General features: G+C 35.1%; 1 protein-coding gene across 2 annotated transcripts in view; it reads left to right on the top strand.

The window, feature by feature from the left end:
- Positions 1-13,379: 13,379 nt before the first annotated feature.
- Positions 13,380-16,622, top strand: part of LOC114333745 (brefeldin A-inhibited guanine nucleotide-exchange protein 1) — a 130,895-nt gene continuing 127,652 nt past the window's right edge. For both annotated transcript variants that reach the window (XM_050662564.1, XM_050662565.1), the window contains exon 1: positions 13,380-13,778. In XM_050662564.1, the coding sequence (XP_050518521.1) occupies positions 13,655-13,778 (124 nt within the window). In that variant the 5' untranslated portion in view covers positions 13,380-13,654. The remainder of the gene's footprint in view (positions 13,779-16,622) is intronic.

Below are 16,622 nucleotides of genomic sequence, written 5' to 3'. Positions count from 1 at the left end.
GTATAGTAGGTTGTTGATTGTCATTTCTGTAAGCCATGACGATTTCTAGGGATACTCCATGAGTATTTAATGCAGTGATTTCCTGTTGCCTTCTGCATTCTTATACCGTTGACTATGCTGGGAATGAAATATTAGAAAACTACATTATCCAGGAAAGCTGTAAAAACTCAAAAATACCAACCAACGCAGCAACAGAAGCACTTAAAAAGAGGCAAGTAACGGACACTTAGACATTATAGTAGACTTGTTTAATACAGTGTACAAAACAGGAAACATACTAAAACAATGGTTACTCTCCACCTTTTGTGCTATCCCTAAAAATACAAACGCTAAAGATTGCAGTGAATACAGAACAATATCATTAATGAGTCCTGTTCTCAAATTATTCTGAAAAATAATACATGGTCGTATAAATAAAAAACTAGAAGAAGGAAAAGATAATAGCAAGTTTGGGTTCAGAAACGGACTAGGAACCAGAGAGGCAGACGCAGAGTCAGATGCCTGACTCGCATGCTGGTAGGCCGGGGCTCGATACCTAGCGCCGGGGAGAACAGCTAAACATTTTTAAACATGTCTATAGGCCCCAGGTCGACTCAGCCTGAATAAAATGAGTACCTTGGGTAAAATCAGGGGTAATAATGGGCGGTTGAAGCGTAGCACTGCCCCTGTTACCTTCCTTGTGTGACATAATTATGTCACCCGACTGTTTTCAGCTCCCTGCTCAATAGACGCCGAAGATGTTTACCAAGTAACCTTTTTTATACAATGATTTATGAGGGACCCTAATTTAAAGAAAGATCTCGATCGAGTTGTTTACACCTTTTTCTGATAATTGTTTTTTTGTTGTTGTACTAGAAATTCGATTTTACGTGCTTTAAGTTATTATGTAAATACTCGTTTATTCTGGATAATTCTTTTGTATTCGAGATGATTAAGCATTGTATAAATAAGAGGGATTTTGAAATTAGCAGTTAGTTGTGAATTTGAAACCGTCGGTGCACTTTTGAATTTGTAATTAGATAAATTAGTAGATTTGGTGTAATAAATAAATTAGATATCGTAGTTTGTATAATAAAAGATATGAATTCAGTGTTGTTCTTTTGTTTAGTTGTAAGTTACTAAAAATAAATAAAGTCAACTAAAATTAAACATTATAGTGCCTAAAAGATCATAATGTTGTTCTGAAGCTATATTTCCTTCTTGGGTTGGGGTTGATTTCATGTAATCGAATTAACTATCTTTCAGTAAAGTCGTCCCAGGAACGCGACTCATAAATATTGGCAATATCATTTTAAAGTCTTCTACTTTAAAATGTATAATATATGTCTGAATTGCTGATATAAATGAGTCAGATTAAATAAATTATTAGAAGAATTTTTTACTAAGCAACAACATTTTTGTTTAATCTAGTAGTATTTTGTATTTTGACAACGACACCCGATTTGGGCGTCGAAACGTTAATAAAATTATTTTTTTAATTTAATTGTGGCTTATTTCCCATCTAAATAGTTACCCAAGTAGCAATTTGTCGACGCGACAACGTTGTCTACCGCGTGGCAACGTTTTCTTACAACGTTGTTATTGCCTAGAAGACGACCCTATTCTGCACTGATTTGGTGGACGATTTTTGAGTTGTCTTGACGTTGCCTAGGCAACCTCCTGTTTAAGCAACATCTTTTCGTAAGCTTTGCATAAGACAACTGAAGCGACTATAAAAAGCACCTGCGCGTGCAATGGTTGCTCAAGGAGTCAGACTAGTTATGTTTTTTACCTATATTTTTAACACCTGTATGGTGAATACGAAAACCAAAAAGTAAACTGTTTTGACATCGTATTGGGTATTTAAATTTATATAAATACATAAAGGACTAAGGACTTATTACCTGATGTGAAATTTATAAACGCATCTCAGATTACCGTCAAATATGGATATTTCACCTTTAAAAAACACACGCGCTTCTTTTTTTATGACATTTTTGACAAAAAATATGCAAATTTAAAAAATCAAATTTTAATATAAATGTCAAAATTTATGTTAAAGATGTTCTGTATAAATTTAATGTATTGATGGTGCTTTTAAAGGTATAAGAAAATGCCTGCATTTTTTATATTCTGTGTTTTCATTTTCTTTACATCCCAAAAATCTCAAGTAAAACCAAAATGGCGCATTAAACAATATTACCCAAGCGGTCTAACTGTGTATAAGTTTACATGCATCTGATCTGCGACGGAACTGACGTCACATACTGTTTACAATTTCTGACGTGAAGTTGGCGTTGACAGGTGTTTTTGTGGTTAATAAATAATAAATATTTTATTTGGTGACATATTTTAATGTAAAATACATTGTAAAACAGGTAACAATATGTATTAAGGCAATATTAAGTCAATAATTTAATGCATTCCTGTTGGTAAATCAATAAATTATTCCGGAAACCAAGAGTCGGCCATTGTTATGTTAAGTTATTAGCTACTTTTTATCAGCTACTTTGGACGCCAGAATTTTGCTCATAGGTTCTATCCTGGGTGTTTTTATATCAATGATATTACCAGTATTACTAAAAAATACCTTATTACCAACCTTAGACGGATAAGACAACTTAGAAGTCCAATCGCCAACCAAACCCGGTCGCGCCGACTATCAAAACCATTTTAGAACGCACCCTCTTATTGGGTGACAGAGGTCATGTGACCAGTGTCAAAAGTGTATCATTCTCATTAACAGCGTTGCCACATTTAGTAGATTTCTACTTTTTTGGTAGATTTTTGATATTTTTTAAAAAATTCTAGTAGGCAATATTTTTTAGTAGATTTTTGGTATATTTCAACAGAATTTGATCCATTTTTTTCGAATCATAAGGAAACTATAATAAGTATTTTTGAAAAATTTAAACGCAGAATGAAAGACTGCATTATTTAGAAAAACCAAAACGTTTCTTTTGAACAAGATATTTGGAATTAAAAGTCATACTAGATTTTTTCTTTTTTTCACCCCTGTAACTTATTAAAATAAACATTATAGAAGTTTTCAGGGACTTTCGGTCCTCGGTAATAACGTAATCTTTCTTTGTGCGTTTAAATTTTTCAAAAATACTTATTAGTTTTCTAAGGATTCGCAAAAAATGAAAACATTTAAAATACATTGAACATTTTAACAGACGACATTTTGCGCCTATCCCCCTAAGTTAGCTGTTGTTATTATTATAAAAAATCCCAAATATATCCCAAAAATCCTTAAGTATATTTTAGTTTTTGATTTAGTAGATTTTAGCTAAAAATTGGTAATTACCAGTTGGTGGTTTGGAATACAGTAGACTCCCGTATTCCCTGAACAAATATGTGTCCATCCACGCTGATTTCTGCGACCGATAATACACTGGGAGAGTTTCCACGTTTATGTTGTTAAGGTCTTGGAAAAAACTTTAGCCAAATATAGAAGATAAGATTGACCAAGCAAACACAACAGCAGATGAACCAAACAACATTCTTGTTAACGAACCTGATGACAATGCACGACCTTCAGCAACTACCTAACTGTGGTCCCATTGTTGAAGAAGACGTTTTGGAGTCGATCAAGTTTGAAAATGGACACAACAAGGTTTTGAACGACGATGAAATCGCCGAGTGTGCCATTCGCCAGGAAAATGAGAAAGATAATGAGGCAGATGCTGCTTAGATAGAAGAGGAAGATGAAGAAAATAAAATCAGCCACATTGAAGATGAAGCAGCTTTGAAACTGGCAGCTACCTATATCGAACAGCAAAAAGAAGCGACTGCCATCGATATAATGTTTATTAAAAAGTGGCGTAACTTTGAACATGAAAAATCATTAAAATAGAAAAAAATAGCAGATTTTATATATAGTAATTTATATTAAGTATAGTAATTTTATTAGCCTACTTACAGTTCTGTAACTTTGTTTTGGAGTGTTTTGTAACTTTCTGTCTTTTCATAAGTGTTAAATATATGACAGAGTATCCCTGTGTTTTGTGTAGGCATCGGTTAGTTCGGCCACTTTTAGATTCGGCCTAGGGTCCAGTCCCGAGGTGGCCGAACTTACGGGAGTCTACTGTAATTAGGTTTCCAATTTTGTGGAATTCCTCTTGGGACATTTAGGACGGATGTGCATATCACTGTATTACTGTATTTACATAGCCTAAAAAGAATCTACTGATTTTGTGAAAACAAAACTACTGAAAGAGTAAAAACTGACCTGGCAACCCTGTCTACCATATCAAATCTCAAATCTACTGATAAAACAATGGAATGGAAACCAGCTATTAAGAAAACAAATAAACAGGTTGTTAAATAAATCGAAAATTTCCATCAAAATAAAATATATAATAATAAGAAAAAAATAAGGTTATAAAGTAAATTCTTTTTCTCCTCTGGAAGTTGCCGCAAACGTGTCACACCTCTAGAACAACACAGGGCCGTGACGTGACAGACAACTACTCAACTACAGAGTCGGCCAGGGCGTAAATTAGTTTAGCAATATAACATTTTTAAGTCGTTGCGATTGTTGAAAAAACTGAACTGTGATATGTAGTTGTCACAATGGTAATAAATTAGTTGCCCGTATAACTAAAGGTTGTAACATCGTAATGTCAGTCGGGGTAGGAGACGTTGGCCGAAACAACTGAAAATGCTCTCGGGCAACGTTGTATACGGTGCATTTGTTTGTACTGACCATTAATGCGTCGAAAATTGCTACTTAGATAATTATAAAAGATCATAGAAAAGTCATGTCAGTTTTGTAACATTGGTGTCGAAGAGGAATAGTTTAAATGAATAAACATAAACTCGGTTTAAATACAATGGGGAATCTTTAATAATAACTAAATATAAATCGTAATAAATAAAGTGTGTGACCATATCTTCACAGCATAAGCATAAAATTACTGACGTGCTCGTTAAAGCGCTACGAAACGAATTAGAAGAGAGAGACATGAACACTACTGGGAAAAAATTACTGTTAAGTTTAATTCTGGTATGGACTGTAATTATTTGCGCTGGAACGGATATATTGCATTAAGAAAACTATATTTAAATTTGAAGTTTATTCTGACAACTTGTTAAAAATTCAATTATTTCTATATTGTTTATCGAGGTGCATGCATCACCATGCAAACGTGTATCTTCTTTTTATTTTCTTTTCATCTTCTACGAAACTGTCACATAACAAAAAAAAGTCAAAAAGTTCCTAACAGGCTGATCTAATCGAACGTCTAAAGAACGTTCTGCAAGAAGAGGGTCAAGATCCAGAAACCTATTTATTTGAAGACAAGCATGCTACTGTGATTTCGTCAATTTCGAAAGTTTTGACAGACATTATATCGTTAGAGAAAAAAGTTTCTGGTGAAATCTCCCAAGTTTTCTCGGATGTTTCGAAAGTTTCGACAGACATTATGTACATCGTTAGAGAACAAAATTTCGAAAGTTTCGGGTGATATTTCATCCCTTGAAAGCAAGATGACTAACGAGATCTCTGCTAGCATCTCTAAAGTCACTTCTGATTTTGACGACAAGATATCATCCCTAAAATCTATGAGAGAAACTGGAGGAAAAGAAAAGGATAAGATTGTAGTAAAGAAAAAAGAGACGTTCTCACAAACAATTTATTTTACAACTGACGACCGGTTTCGCTGTCTACAATATTCACAGCATCTTCAGGTCACGGTAAAAGTAAAATTAAATGCTACAAATAACAAAAAAACCAGAATTAGTTAAGTGGTCTGGTTGAAATCAAAGGGTAAAGATCAAGCCAATATTAAAGTATATATATTTATGCATACATATAAATACTAAAATGTACGTAAATATGGTTTAACAACCCTTACACTCACATACCTGCAAGCATTCAAATGTAGTGGCAACTAAAGTATGTCAAGTATAAGTATAAAATGTACACTTACTTTCCGGTATAAGGGAAGAATATAGTAGTATTCAATATCATACTCTTTTTCTCCAAATTATGCTAAAGGGAGAGATGGTAGAGGGACAGATTTGATTGTAATGTACAAACAAAACAAAATAATTGGCAGGATCTTGAGGGGATTAGTAAGGGATCCCTCAAGATCCTGCCAATTATTTTGTTTTGTTTTGTTTGTACATTACAATCAAATCTGTCCCTCTACCATTTCTCCCTTTAGCATAATTTGGAGAAAAAGAGTATGATATTGAATACTACTATATTCTTCCCTTATACCGGAAAGTAAGTGTACATTTTATACTTATACTTGACATACTTTAGTTGCCACTACATTTGAATGCTTGCATGTATGTGAGTGTAAGGGTTGTTAAACCATATTTACGTACATTTTAGTATTTATATGTATGCATAAATATATATACTTTAATATTGGCTTGATCTTTACCCTTTGATTTCAACCAGACCACTTAACTAATTCTGGTTTTTTTGTTATTTGTAGCATTTAATTTTACTTTTACCGTGACCTGAAGATGCTGTGAATATTGTAGACAGCGAAACCGGTCGTCAGTTGTAAAATAAATTGTTTGTGAGAACGTCTCTTTTTTCTTTACTACAATAGTATGGACTCACACATGCAACCCATTCATTATTTTAAAAGGATAAGAAATTGGAGGAAACGGAAAAAGTAGACAAAGGGGTGGAACCCATCTTAACAGACGTTAAAGATGATGAAACCATATACAAATTGGAGCCACGGTCGATAGTTGAAGGGAGTGTAAGTCATGCTCGTGTTAAGGTGCCAAATTTCGACGGAAAGTCATCATGGAACAATTATATGAAACAGTTCGAATCGGCGGCCAGAGCGAACGGATGGTCCGAAAAAGAAAAGGCTGTAAACCTCACTATTGCTCTTCGAGGCGACGCTTTGGATGTCCTCCAGACCATAGCCGTAGAGGAGACAGATGACTTCGAACAGCTCAAAAAGAGACTGAATATGCAATACGGGCACGAACATTTAGAGCATGTCTATCAGTCGCAGTTTAAAAATCGAAGACAAAAGAAAGATGAAGCAAGAATACGAGGTAGATATTGCCAGGTTAGTACGATATGCATATCCAACAGCTCCCGAAGACATGATGGAAAAGTTGGCTGCTCAAACATTAATTGATGGCATTCGTGATCATGAAATGAAAGGACACTGCGATTAGCTCGTCATAAGACGCTTGTCGATATCTTGTCCGCCGCCCTCGAATATGAATCAGCTACCCAAGCCTCTGGTGGGTACAGTAAAGTTAGGACTGTGAAAGAGGAACAGGATGAGGACAAACTTGATTAGCTTGTTAATATGATGAAAGACATTGCATCCAAGAAAACGAAGACAATACGGTGCTGGAATTGTGGTGAAATGGGACACGTACGGAGTTCATGTAAGTACCCTAGGTACAATGGCAATCAAGAGACTCACCAGCAGGAAAACTAGAACGGGTCGGCCTTAGGGGGCAGCTTCGACCCGCAACTTCTCCAAAGACCCTCTCATACTAATAGCTTCTTTAAAATGTCGTGAAGGTAGTGTATATGTAGATGGAGAAATAAATGGTAAAAAGTATACATTGTTGGTGGATACCGAAGCGACCAGGACCATTATACGACCGTCAGTTATAAACAGTCGTAAGAAGCTCTTACCAACGAGGTTGCGACTGCGGACTGCTACAGGTGAAAATGCCAACATCCACGGAGAAATCCAGATACAATTAGGGATTGGAGCAGAAAAGTTCGCCCATACTGTCATAGTTGCAGACATCGAAGAAGATGTTATATTAGGAATGGACGTAATGAATTTGCATGGATTTCAATTGGATTTTAAGAACAGGGTAATCAAAGTCGGCAACGAGGAGGTATTTCTTCATCCACATGATGACAGCAATGTGCTAGCAGCTATTAAAGAAGATACAGTTGTCCCTGCGAGGAGTGAAACGATCATCGTAGCGCGGCTACAGGGAATTGTAGAAGCAGGAACACCTGTTATGATGGAGCCATGGAACCACGACGAGAAGGTTGGCCGAGGAATCATAATTGGAAATTTATTAGTTACTTCTGCGAAAGAAATTCCCGTAAGATTGATTAATGTCAATGACTACCTGGTGACTATCAAGAAGGAGACAAAAGTAGGAACTTGTGTACCCGTTACGTCCATAATCCGTCAGACGACAACTTCAGATAATTCCAACGACAAGTTTGACCAAATGGTTGAAGTTGCAGGCCAGTCTCTAAACCAAGCGGAGAAAAGGAAATTAAGGTAATTTCTTCGGCAATATCGTGAGATATTCGTACCGAAAGGAGGAAAGACAGGAAGAACTACCATTGTCAAACATAAAATTGATACTGGTACCGCTAGGCCAATTCGTCAAACAGCTCGACGATTACCACAGGCGAAGAGAGAGGAAGCTGAAAGGATTGTTCAAGAAATGAAGCAAGACAGGGTGATAGAACCTTCTACGAGCTCATGGGTCTCTCCGGTGGTGCTGGTCAAGAAGAGAGACGGAACTACGAGGTTCTGTGTGGACTACCGTTTGTTGAACAATGTTACCAAGAAAGATAGTTATCCTCTGCCTCGGATCGACGACTCGTTGGACACATTGGCTGGAAGTAATTGTTTTCTACGTTGGACTTGAGGTCTGGATATTGGCAGGTAGAAATGGATCCAGTGGAGAAGGAGAAGGCGGCCTTCACTAAAGGATCTGGATTATGGGAATTCAACGTTATGCCGTTTGGACTCTATAATGCTCCTGCGACATTTGAGAGGCTTATGGAAAATGTGTTGAGAGGGTTATCTTGGAAACGTGCCTGGTGTATTTAGACGACATAATCGTTTTGGGGGAGACGTTTGAAGACCATCTGAAGATTTTAGAAGCAGTGACGGTTTAAGACATCATGGGGCCCTAGGCGGCCATAAGAAGTAGGCCCCTTTATATCGACCATTTACTTAAAACAAATTTACAGATATTTATGTTGTTTTGGGAAGTAGTTACTCCAAGAATAAATTACGACAATGCAAAAAAGATCATTTTTCTTTTTTTTGCATTTTGCAACAACTTCTCATTAATATTTCATACAGTCGGAAAAATGAAAGAATACCCATGAACGATCACGTCAAACACATGTTTTGTATTTGCTGTTCTTTTTTCATAAATAACAAACGAGAGAGATAGATTATTAATAATCTGAATACCTAATATGTGATTGATGTGATCGGTCATGGGTATTCTTTCATTTTTCCGACTGTAGCTAATATGCTAAAGAAAAAAAGGATATTGTGTCGATATGTGATTTTGCCCTGGGTATGAGTGCCACCTCTTCGGGGGTGAAAAAACATACATTCAAAATAATGGATAACTGATTAATTCTGAGTAACTTTTGTTCTATCGAGTTTTTTCACTAAATCAATACTTTTTGAGTTATTTGCGAGTGAATATGTTCATTTTTCAACAAAAAAAAAACACCTTTTTAGACGGTTTTTCGCAAATAACTCCAAAATTAAGTATTTTATCGAAAAAATATTCTTAGAAAAGATATAGCGTATACAAAATTTAAAAAAAAAATGGTGTATGTATGAAGTATGTAGACCCAGTATAAGCAGAACTGGAGCTAATGAAAAGTAGATTCTTATTCGACAAATTCCAAATCAAATATTTCAACATAAATTACCAAAAAATGAAGCACTTTTTGGTGAAAAATCATCACAACTTTTTTAAAGTGTTAAAAAAGTTTTATTTTTGTTTTTTTTTTAACAAGTTTCAAGTATCAAAATTAAGCAAGTAAAGCTTAAAATAATGTTGATTCCTTTTTTTGGCACAAAAATCTTGAAAATTTATGAAAATCTTGAAAAAATTTTTAAGTATATTATTTATATGATCTGTAAGTTTCACCGGTTCACAGTGCTTATATTTCAAAACATTGAGAATAAAAGTAAAACAATTTTTTTTAATTAAAAAAAAATGTTTTTTTTTCAAAATAACTTAAAAATTATTAGTGGTACCAAAAATCTTAGAGTAAAAAATATAGGTTTTGATTTTCTGAATATTTCAGATTTTTGCTTTTTTGGAAAATAAAAATTGGTTAAGATATGACTGTTCAAAATTTGCATACCCTGGGTAGAGAATTTTTCATTTATTAAAAATTAATAAATGAAAATAGTTTCTATCCTTGTGGAATCGGTACTCACCGGATGGACCGCAGACGTTCGGATACAATTAGCGTCTCTTTGCAAAAACAATGACGACTTTGCTAAGTAACAAGACATTTACTCAACACATACACTACCCACTACACTAGGTACCTGATTGGAAAAATCCACTGTACCATGCCAATGGCCATTAGTTGTCGAGGCATTAAGCCAAATAAAAGAAATTGCATACACTCGTGATTGGTGACTTGTTCAAGCCCTTTCTATATACTTCACTTTATACCAATAAAACTTACAAAGCATATAAACAATAAGTAGTAAAGTAGCTTGTGAAGCGATAAGGATTAATTTCATTTGGGATGCTAATTAGGGGGATATTTTCACCAGTTTTTTTTTACCAAAAAATGATACTTGCTTACTTTTTATGATAGAAATTTTTTTAAAATAAAAATAATGCTTTTTTAAAACATTTAAACAAGTTATGATGAGTTTTCCATGAAAATTGCTTCACTTTTTAATTATTTCACGTTGAAATATTCGATTTGGCATTTGACGAATAAGAACCTACTTTTCATTAGCTACAACTCTGCTTCTACTGGGCCTACAGACTGCACACATACACCATTTTTTCAATTTTTTAAAACTATATTTTTGCTAAGAATATTTTTTCGATAAAATACTTACTTTTTGAGTTATTTGCGAAAAACCGTCTAAAAATGTGATAATTTTTGTTAAAAAATGAAGATATTCACTTGAAAATAACTGGAAATGTATTGACTTGATGAAAAAACTCTATTGAACAAAAGTTGCTTAGAATTAGTCAGTTTATCCACTTCCGGACGTATTTTGACGGTATATTTTTTCACCCTCGAGAAGGGGTGAACTCAACCGTAGAGCAAAAACACACATGGGCACAATATCATTTTTTATTTGACATGTTAGCTATGCTTATACCAAATTTCATGTCAATCCAAGCTCTTGTTTCAAATCCAAAGGTTCTTTAAAATCCGGAGGTTTTGCAATATTTTACCGTGAGTGAATAGACTATAAGGCCCATCGGTGGGTGGAAATTGAAAAAAAAAACGTACCATACCCAAATAATTACCAGCTTTTATCAAAGTTTGCTTGTAACATTGATTACCAAATTGCGGGAATGATTAGAACGTGGAATATAACAATGAATTTGAAGATAACTGCTTAATTTGTCTTGAAGTCGGTTGTATTTTCCTGATATTTGACAGAAGACAAAGCAAAAAACTGAGTTTGAACCATTCTCTTTTTTTTGTTCCAGTTACCCCTATTTGATTTTTTAACATTTTTAATTTTTTTTTGATTACTGCTTAAATATTTCAATATTAATTACTGCATTTGTGTGGGATGCGGGCCCCATCAAGTGCCCGGGCCCTAGGCGGCCGCCTAGTCCGCCTAATGGTTAATCCGGCACTGTTTAGAAGACGTTTTTAATTGACTTAACGCTGCCCAGTTAATGTTAAACCCCAAGAAGTGCCAGCTATTTCAAAGTAAAGTCAATTATTTAGGTCATAGTCAGCAAAGAAGGAGTGGCCGTGGATAAAGGAAAAATTGATTCCATTAAGGAATGGCCTGAATCAACTGATAAACAGCAAGTGAGAAGTTTCTGGGACTATGTACTTACTACCGGAGGTTGATTAAGAAGTTTGCAGATATTGCTAAGCCATTAACGCGACTTACAGAGGAAGCAAGGAATTATTGCTGAGATGGAGACTGCCAAACGGCCTTTGAAACTTTGAAGAGGCATTTAATAACAGCGCCAATACTAGGGTATCCACTGCCAGAAGGAGAGTTCACTTAGACACGGATACAAGTAATGACAGGAACGAGTCCTTGGATATTTTAGTAAAGTGCTTTCAAAACCTGAACGAAATTATTGCGTCACGTGAAGAAAACTTCTAGCAGTAGTGAAGTCAGTGGAACACATCTATCAATACCTCTACGGAAAGAAGTTTCTAATCCGAACCGGCCATGCCGCCCTTAAATGGTTAAATCAGTTTAAGAATCCAGAGGGTCAGATAGCCAGATTGATTGAACGACTTCAAGAATACGATTTCAAGATCGAGCATCGGGCCAGCGTTAGCCACAGGAACGCTGATTCTCTTTCTAGAAGGCCATGCCAAGCGGAGTGTTCCCATTGCAACAAAACAGAGTCAAAGGAAGCAGCAGTACTAAGAACAACAGTGGTCAACGACGAGTGGACGCCTACCAAGATCAAGGAAGAACAAGAGAAAGATCCAGCTTTACAGAAGATTCGAAAATAGAAAGAAGAAAATCGTCCACCATATTGGCAAGAAATATCAAGCCTAGGCTCAGTAGTTAAGACGTATTGGGCCCAGTGGGACTCATTTATTGTGGAAGACAGCTTGCTTAAACGAGTAATGGAAAATGCTGATGGTTCAGCGAGAAGAACACAGTTGGTGATTCCAAAGAGCAGAGTAGCCGAAGTACTTCGTCAGTTACACGATAGTCACGAGGACAGACATGAGGGCATTTTGGTGTAAAGAAAACCCTTCAGAGAATTCGGGAACGATTTTATTGGATGACTAATTCCGACGATGTGAAGGAATGGTGTAAGAAATGTACTACCTGTACCTGTGCTACAAGTAACGGACCCTACCGGAAAAGAAAGGCTCCTATGAGACAGTACAATGTTGGAAGTCCGTTTGAAAGAATAGCTTTGGATATTGCCGGGCTATTTCCAGAAAGTGAAAATGGATGCAAATACATGTTGGTCGTAATGGATTACTTCACGAAATGGGTTGAGATCTACGCAATTCCGGACCAGAAGGCCGCCACTATTGCAGATGTGTTAATCAAAGACTGCATCAGCCGATTGGGCCCAGGATAGAAATAGCAAGAAATGCGTTGAAATGCTAGGTACGTGTTCTCGATATTGCAATATGGACTTGAGAGTTGGACATTGAAGCAAGGACATAAATAAGCTACAATCATTTGAAATGTGGTGTTACAGAAGGATGCTTAGAATAGCATGGACACAGAAGAAAACGATTAAGGAAGTATTGTGAGAAATGTACAAAGAATACGAAATAATAATAAATCTTTATTTATTATTAGAAATAATAATAAATAAATCCTTGTTACTACCGCATACAGCATAGCCCCCGTAACTAGATCGCCATATATACAGCCAAATTTAGCTCCTACTTTCTGAACATACCTATTTCGTCACGTGTCGGTGACCCGTCAATTCAACTGTCATCATAACAGCTGTCAAAACGTAAATGTGAAAATGTTCAATGTTGACAGAAATTTTATCGAAAATTAAAATATACAATTCTATTAACAATTAATTATAATAGTGTGTGCTTACGTGTGATACATGATCCCTTTTTTGCCTCGGTTAAATGTTAAAACCTATGTAAATATTTCCTTAGGATTTTGCAAATCAAAACATATTTTTCATATTTCTACACGTCATTACCACAATGAACCCCTTGGATAATTTGTGGGTTCTTCTAGATTAGGGTAAATAACGGTCTATAAAAATGCAATCTAATTTAAAAACGAAGGAGATGTTTATTTTGCGAGCGCTAGAAAAAATCTTGAATGATAAAGAAATCAAAAGATCCTATCATTCTCAGCTGAAAAGGGCCTGCGAGGCTGCACTAGGTGAGTCTTTTATTTTAAACTAAATTTACATGAATCTTATACAGTTCTACTTATATACTATGAAGTATTTAATTATTTTATCAGCTGTTAATAAGATACTTGACATGTTCTTTCTTTCCCCTACCCTAGTTTTACTGTATAATGATAATACTTGTTTCATAAGCAAATAATTCATTATGCCATAAGATAGAAAGTTTATTTTTAATAAATTACTAAAGTATAGCCTAGAAATATTTGTAATATATCAATGAATTAAATTTTAATTAATTTTAATATTAATTTTTTTTTTAAATCGGAACAAACCAAAAAGCGTAAATGAACCTATAATAGAAAAACCCCAAATAAACATTTTTTAGTGAATATTAAAATCTTAGATCTTATTTAAATCAGTCTTTATTTAAATTAAACTGAATATTGTTGGAACCTTTTTAAGATTTTCTCTTAAATGGCCAATTCTTTTCCTATTAACCACTTCATCATCACGTAGCGCTACAACCCTGGGTGGGTCCTGGCTGACTGTACAACTTTCTTCCAATTTGTTCGGTCTTCCATCAACCTACGGTCAAATGGGATGTTCATTATCCGGAGATCTGCTTGGATGTTATCTCTCCATCGCATTCTGGGACGTCCGAGAGGTCTTTTGCCTGTAGGAATCTTCTCCCATACCAGTCTTACAAGTCTCTTGTTATTGGTGTCATTCAGCCCTGTGATGTAACAAACCCGTTATAAATAACGTGTACATGTTATATTAACATGACGTTTGAGTATAACAGCCTGTATAACGTGTTGCCAAAAATTAGATGTGATGTATCATGTTTTTATCATGCACTTTATCCAGCATGTTATTTTCAAAACGTTAAAGTATCGTCTTGCGCGACAAGAATAACAGTATACAGAAATTGAATACGTTAGAGGAAGACAGACATAAACATGCAGCATGCAACGAAGTACACATCTTGTTCATCGCACTCGCACATCTGGCCTGGCACTTGCACCAAAACCAAGACCAAGATGACTCAAGATGTTATTTGAAATTCCCGGTCCCCGGCCCGTGAGGTGTTCTTTCTATTGTGCATTTTATTTATTTTTTGGTTGTCGTGTTTTTATGTTATAAAATGGCTTAATAAGGATTGAAATAAACTGCAAAACGAACATACAAATAGATTTACCCAAACTGGTCTCTATAGTCTGTATGTTTTCTTAATTGAATCGTTTATTTCAGAAAGGGGTCAAGTCACAAAAACCTGCTTTTGAGAAAAACAAAAAAAACGTGTTTACATTCAACAAAAATTTTATTTATATAAAATAAAAATTCTCACTAATAACCTGTAGTGTTTGTCAAACAGTATTGTATTTTTCAAAAATGTATCTTGTTAATTTGTTTAAGAAAAAAATAAATAATTTTTTGCACTTGACCCCTTTCTGAAATAAACGAGGAAATAAAGTTTGTGTTTACATTCAACAAAAATTTTATTTATATAAAATAAAAATTCTCACTAATAACCTGTAGTGTTTGTCAAAAAGTATTGTATTTTTCAAAAATTTATCTTGTAAATTTGTTTAAGAAAAAAATAAATAATTTTTTGTACTTGGCCCCTTTCTGAAATAAAGTTGGTGGTTTCACAATTTTTAAGCAAGGAGTCATGCGTTGCATGGCCCCTTTCTGCACTAAACGTTAATTTCTCTGCGCTGCCAAGGCAACACCTATGGCAGCAATTGATTCTTTTCTGCAACAAAAGCTGTATTTACGTTTAAATTAAAAAAATCCACCAAAAAGTCATTTTGTCAAAATTAGTCACTTTCTGAAATAAACGATTCAATTTAAGTATATGAATAAAATGTTTTTGTTTACAAATCACATAACCTCAAAAAATAATATACTATTTCTAAAAAATAACTTTAACAAACCTTCTAATAGCATCATATAATTATTTTAATAACCCGACGTTTACAATCTGACAAAATTCTGGACTAAATTGTCCATTTTTTATATTTATTTATTCTTTATACTACACGCTATTTCATAACAAGAGGTTAAATCCATCCATCCAATGGCACTACAGCCCAAATCGAGCCTTGGCCTCCTTCAACAAGCTTCTCCAATCATTTCGATTTACCGCTGTTCTTTTCCATGAACGCGTTCCCAGGAAGTTCCTGGCATCCTCATCGACTTCGTCTTCCCATCTCTTTTTAGGTCTTCTTCCCTGCATTCTTGCATTCAGCAATTTTCTGGGGATTCTATTCTCATGAATGCGGACCACGTGCCCTGCCCACCGTAATCTCTGCAGTTTAGTGTATTGTGCTAGAGTTGGTTCGCTATATTGCTCGTATATTTCTCTATTATACCTAATTCGCCAGTTGTTATTTTCACTTATTGGGCCCAGTATCCTACGTAATACTTTTCTTTCAAACACATCTAATGCATTGGCAGATTTCTGTGTTACCACCCATGTTTCGCAGCCATAACTTACTATGGGCCTGATTATTGTTTTATATACCCGGAGTTTTGTTTTCCGGTGTACGTGGCCCATCACGAAATAGGTTTATTTGCCAGCACAAGCCTTCTATTTATTTCCGGTTCTTCTTCATTGCTTGCAACCAGATCCATTCCTCCTAGGTAGGTGAATCTATTCACATGTTCTATATCGTCAATAAAGTGTTGTTGCGCCGGTCTATTTGATCTGGTTTGTATGAGTAGTTTTGTTTTATTTGTATTTATTGCTAGCCCTACTGCTTCTGCACTCTGTTTCAACTCAACGTAGGTTTCTTCCGCTGCATTCATTGTTCTGCTCATTATGTTTATATCATCTGCGTATGCTGTTAATTGGGTAGATTGTTTGTAAG

Source organism: Diabrotica virgifera, chromosome 9, assembly GCF_917563875.1.
Source record: "Diabrotica virgifera virgifera chromosome 9, PGI_DIABVI_V3a".
NCBI lineage: Eukaryota > Metazoa > Arthropoda > Insecta > Coleoptera > Chrysomelidae > Diabrotica > Diabrotica virgifera.
Note: the sequence above shows the minus strand (reverse complement) of the source record. Positions and strands in the feature narration are given on the sequence as shown.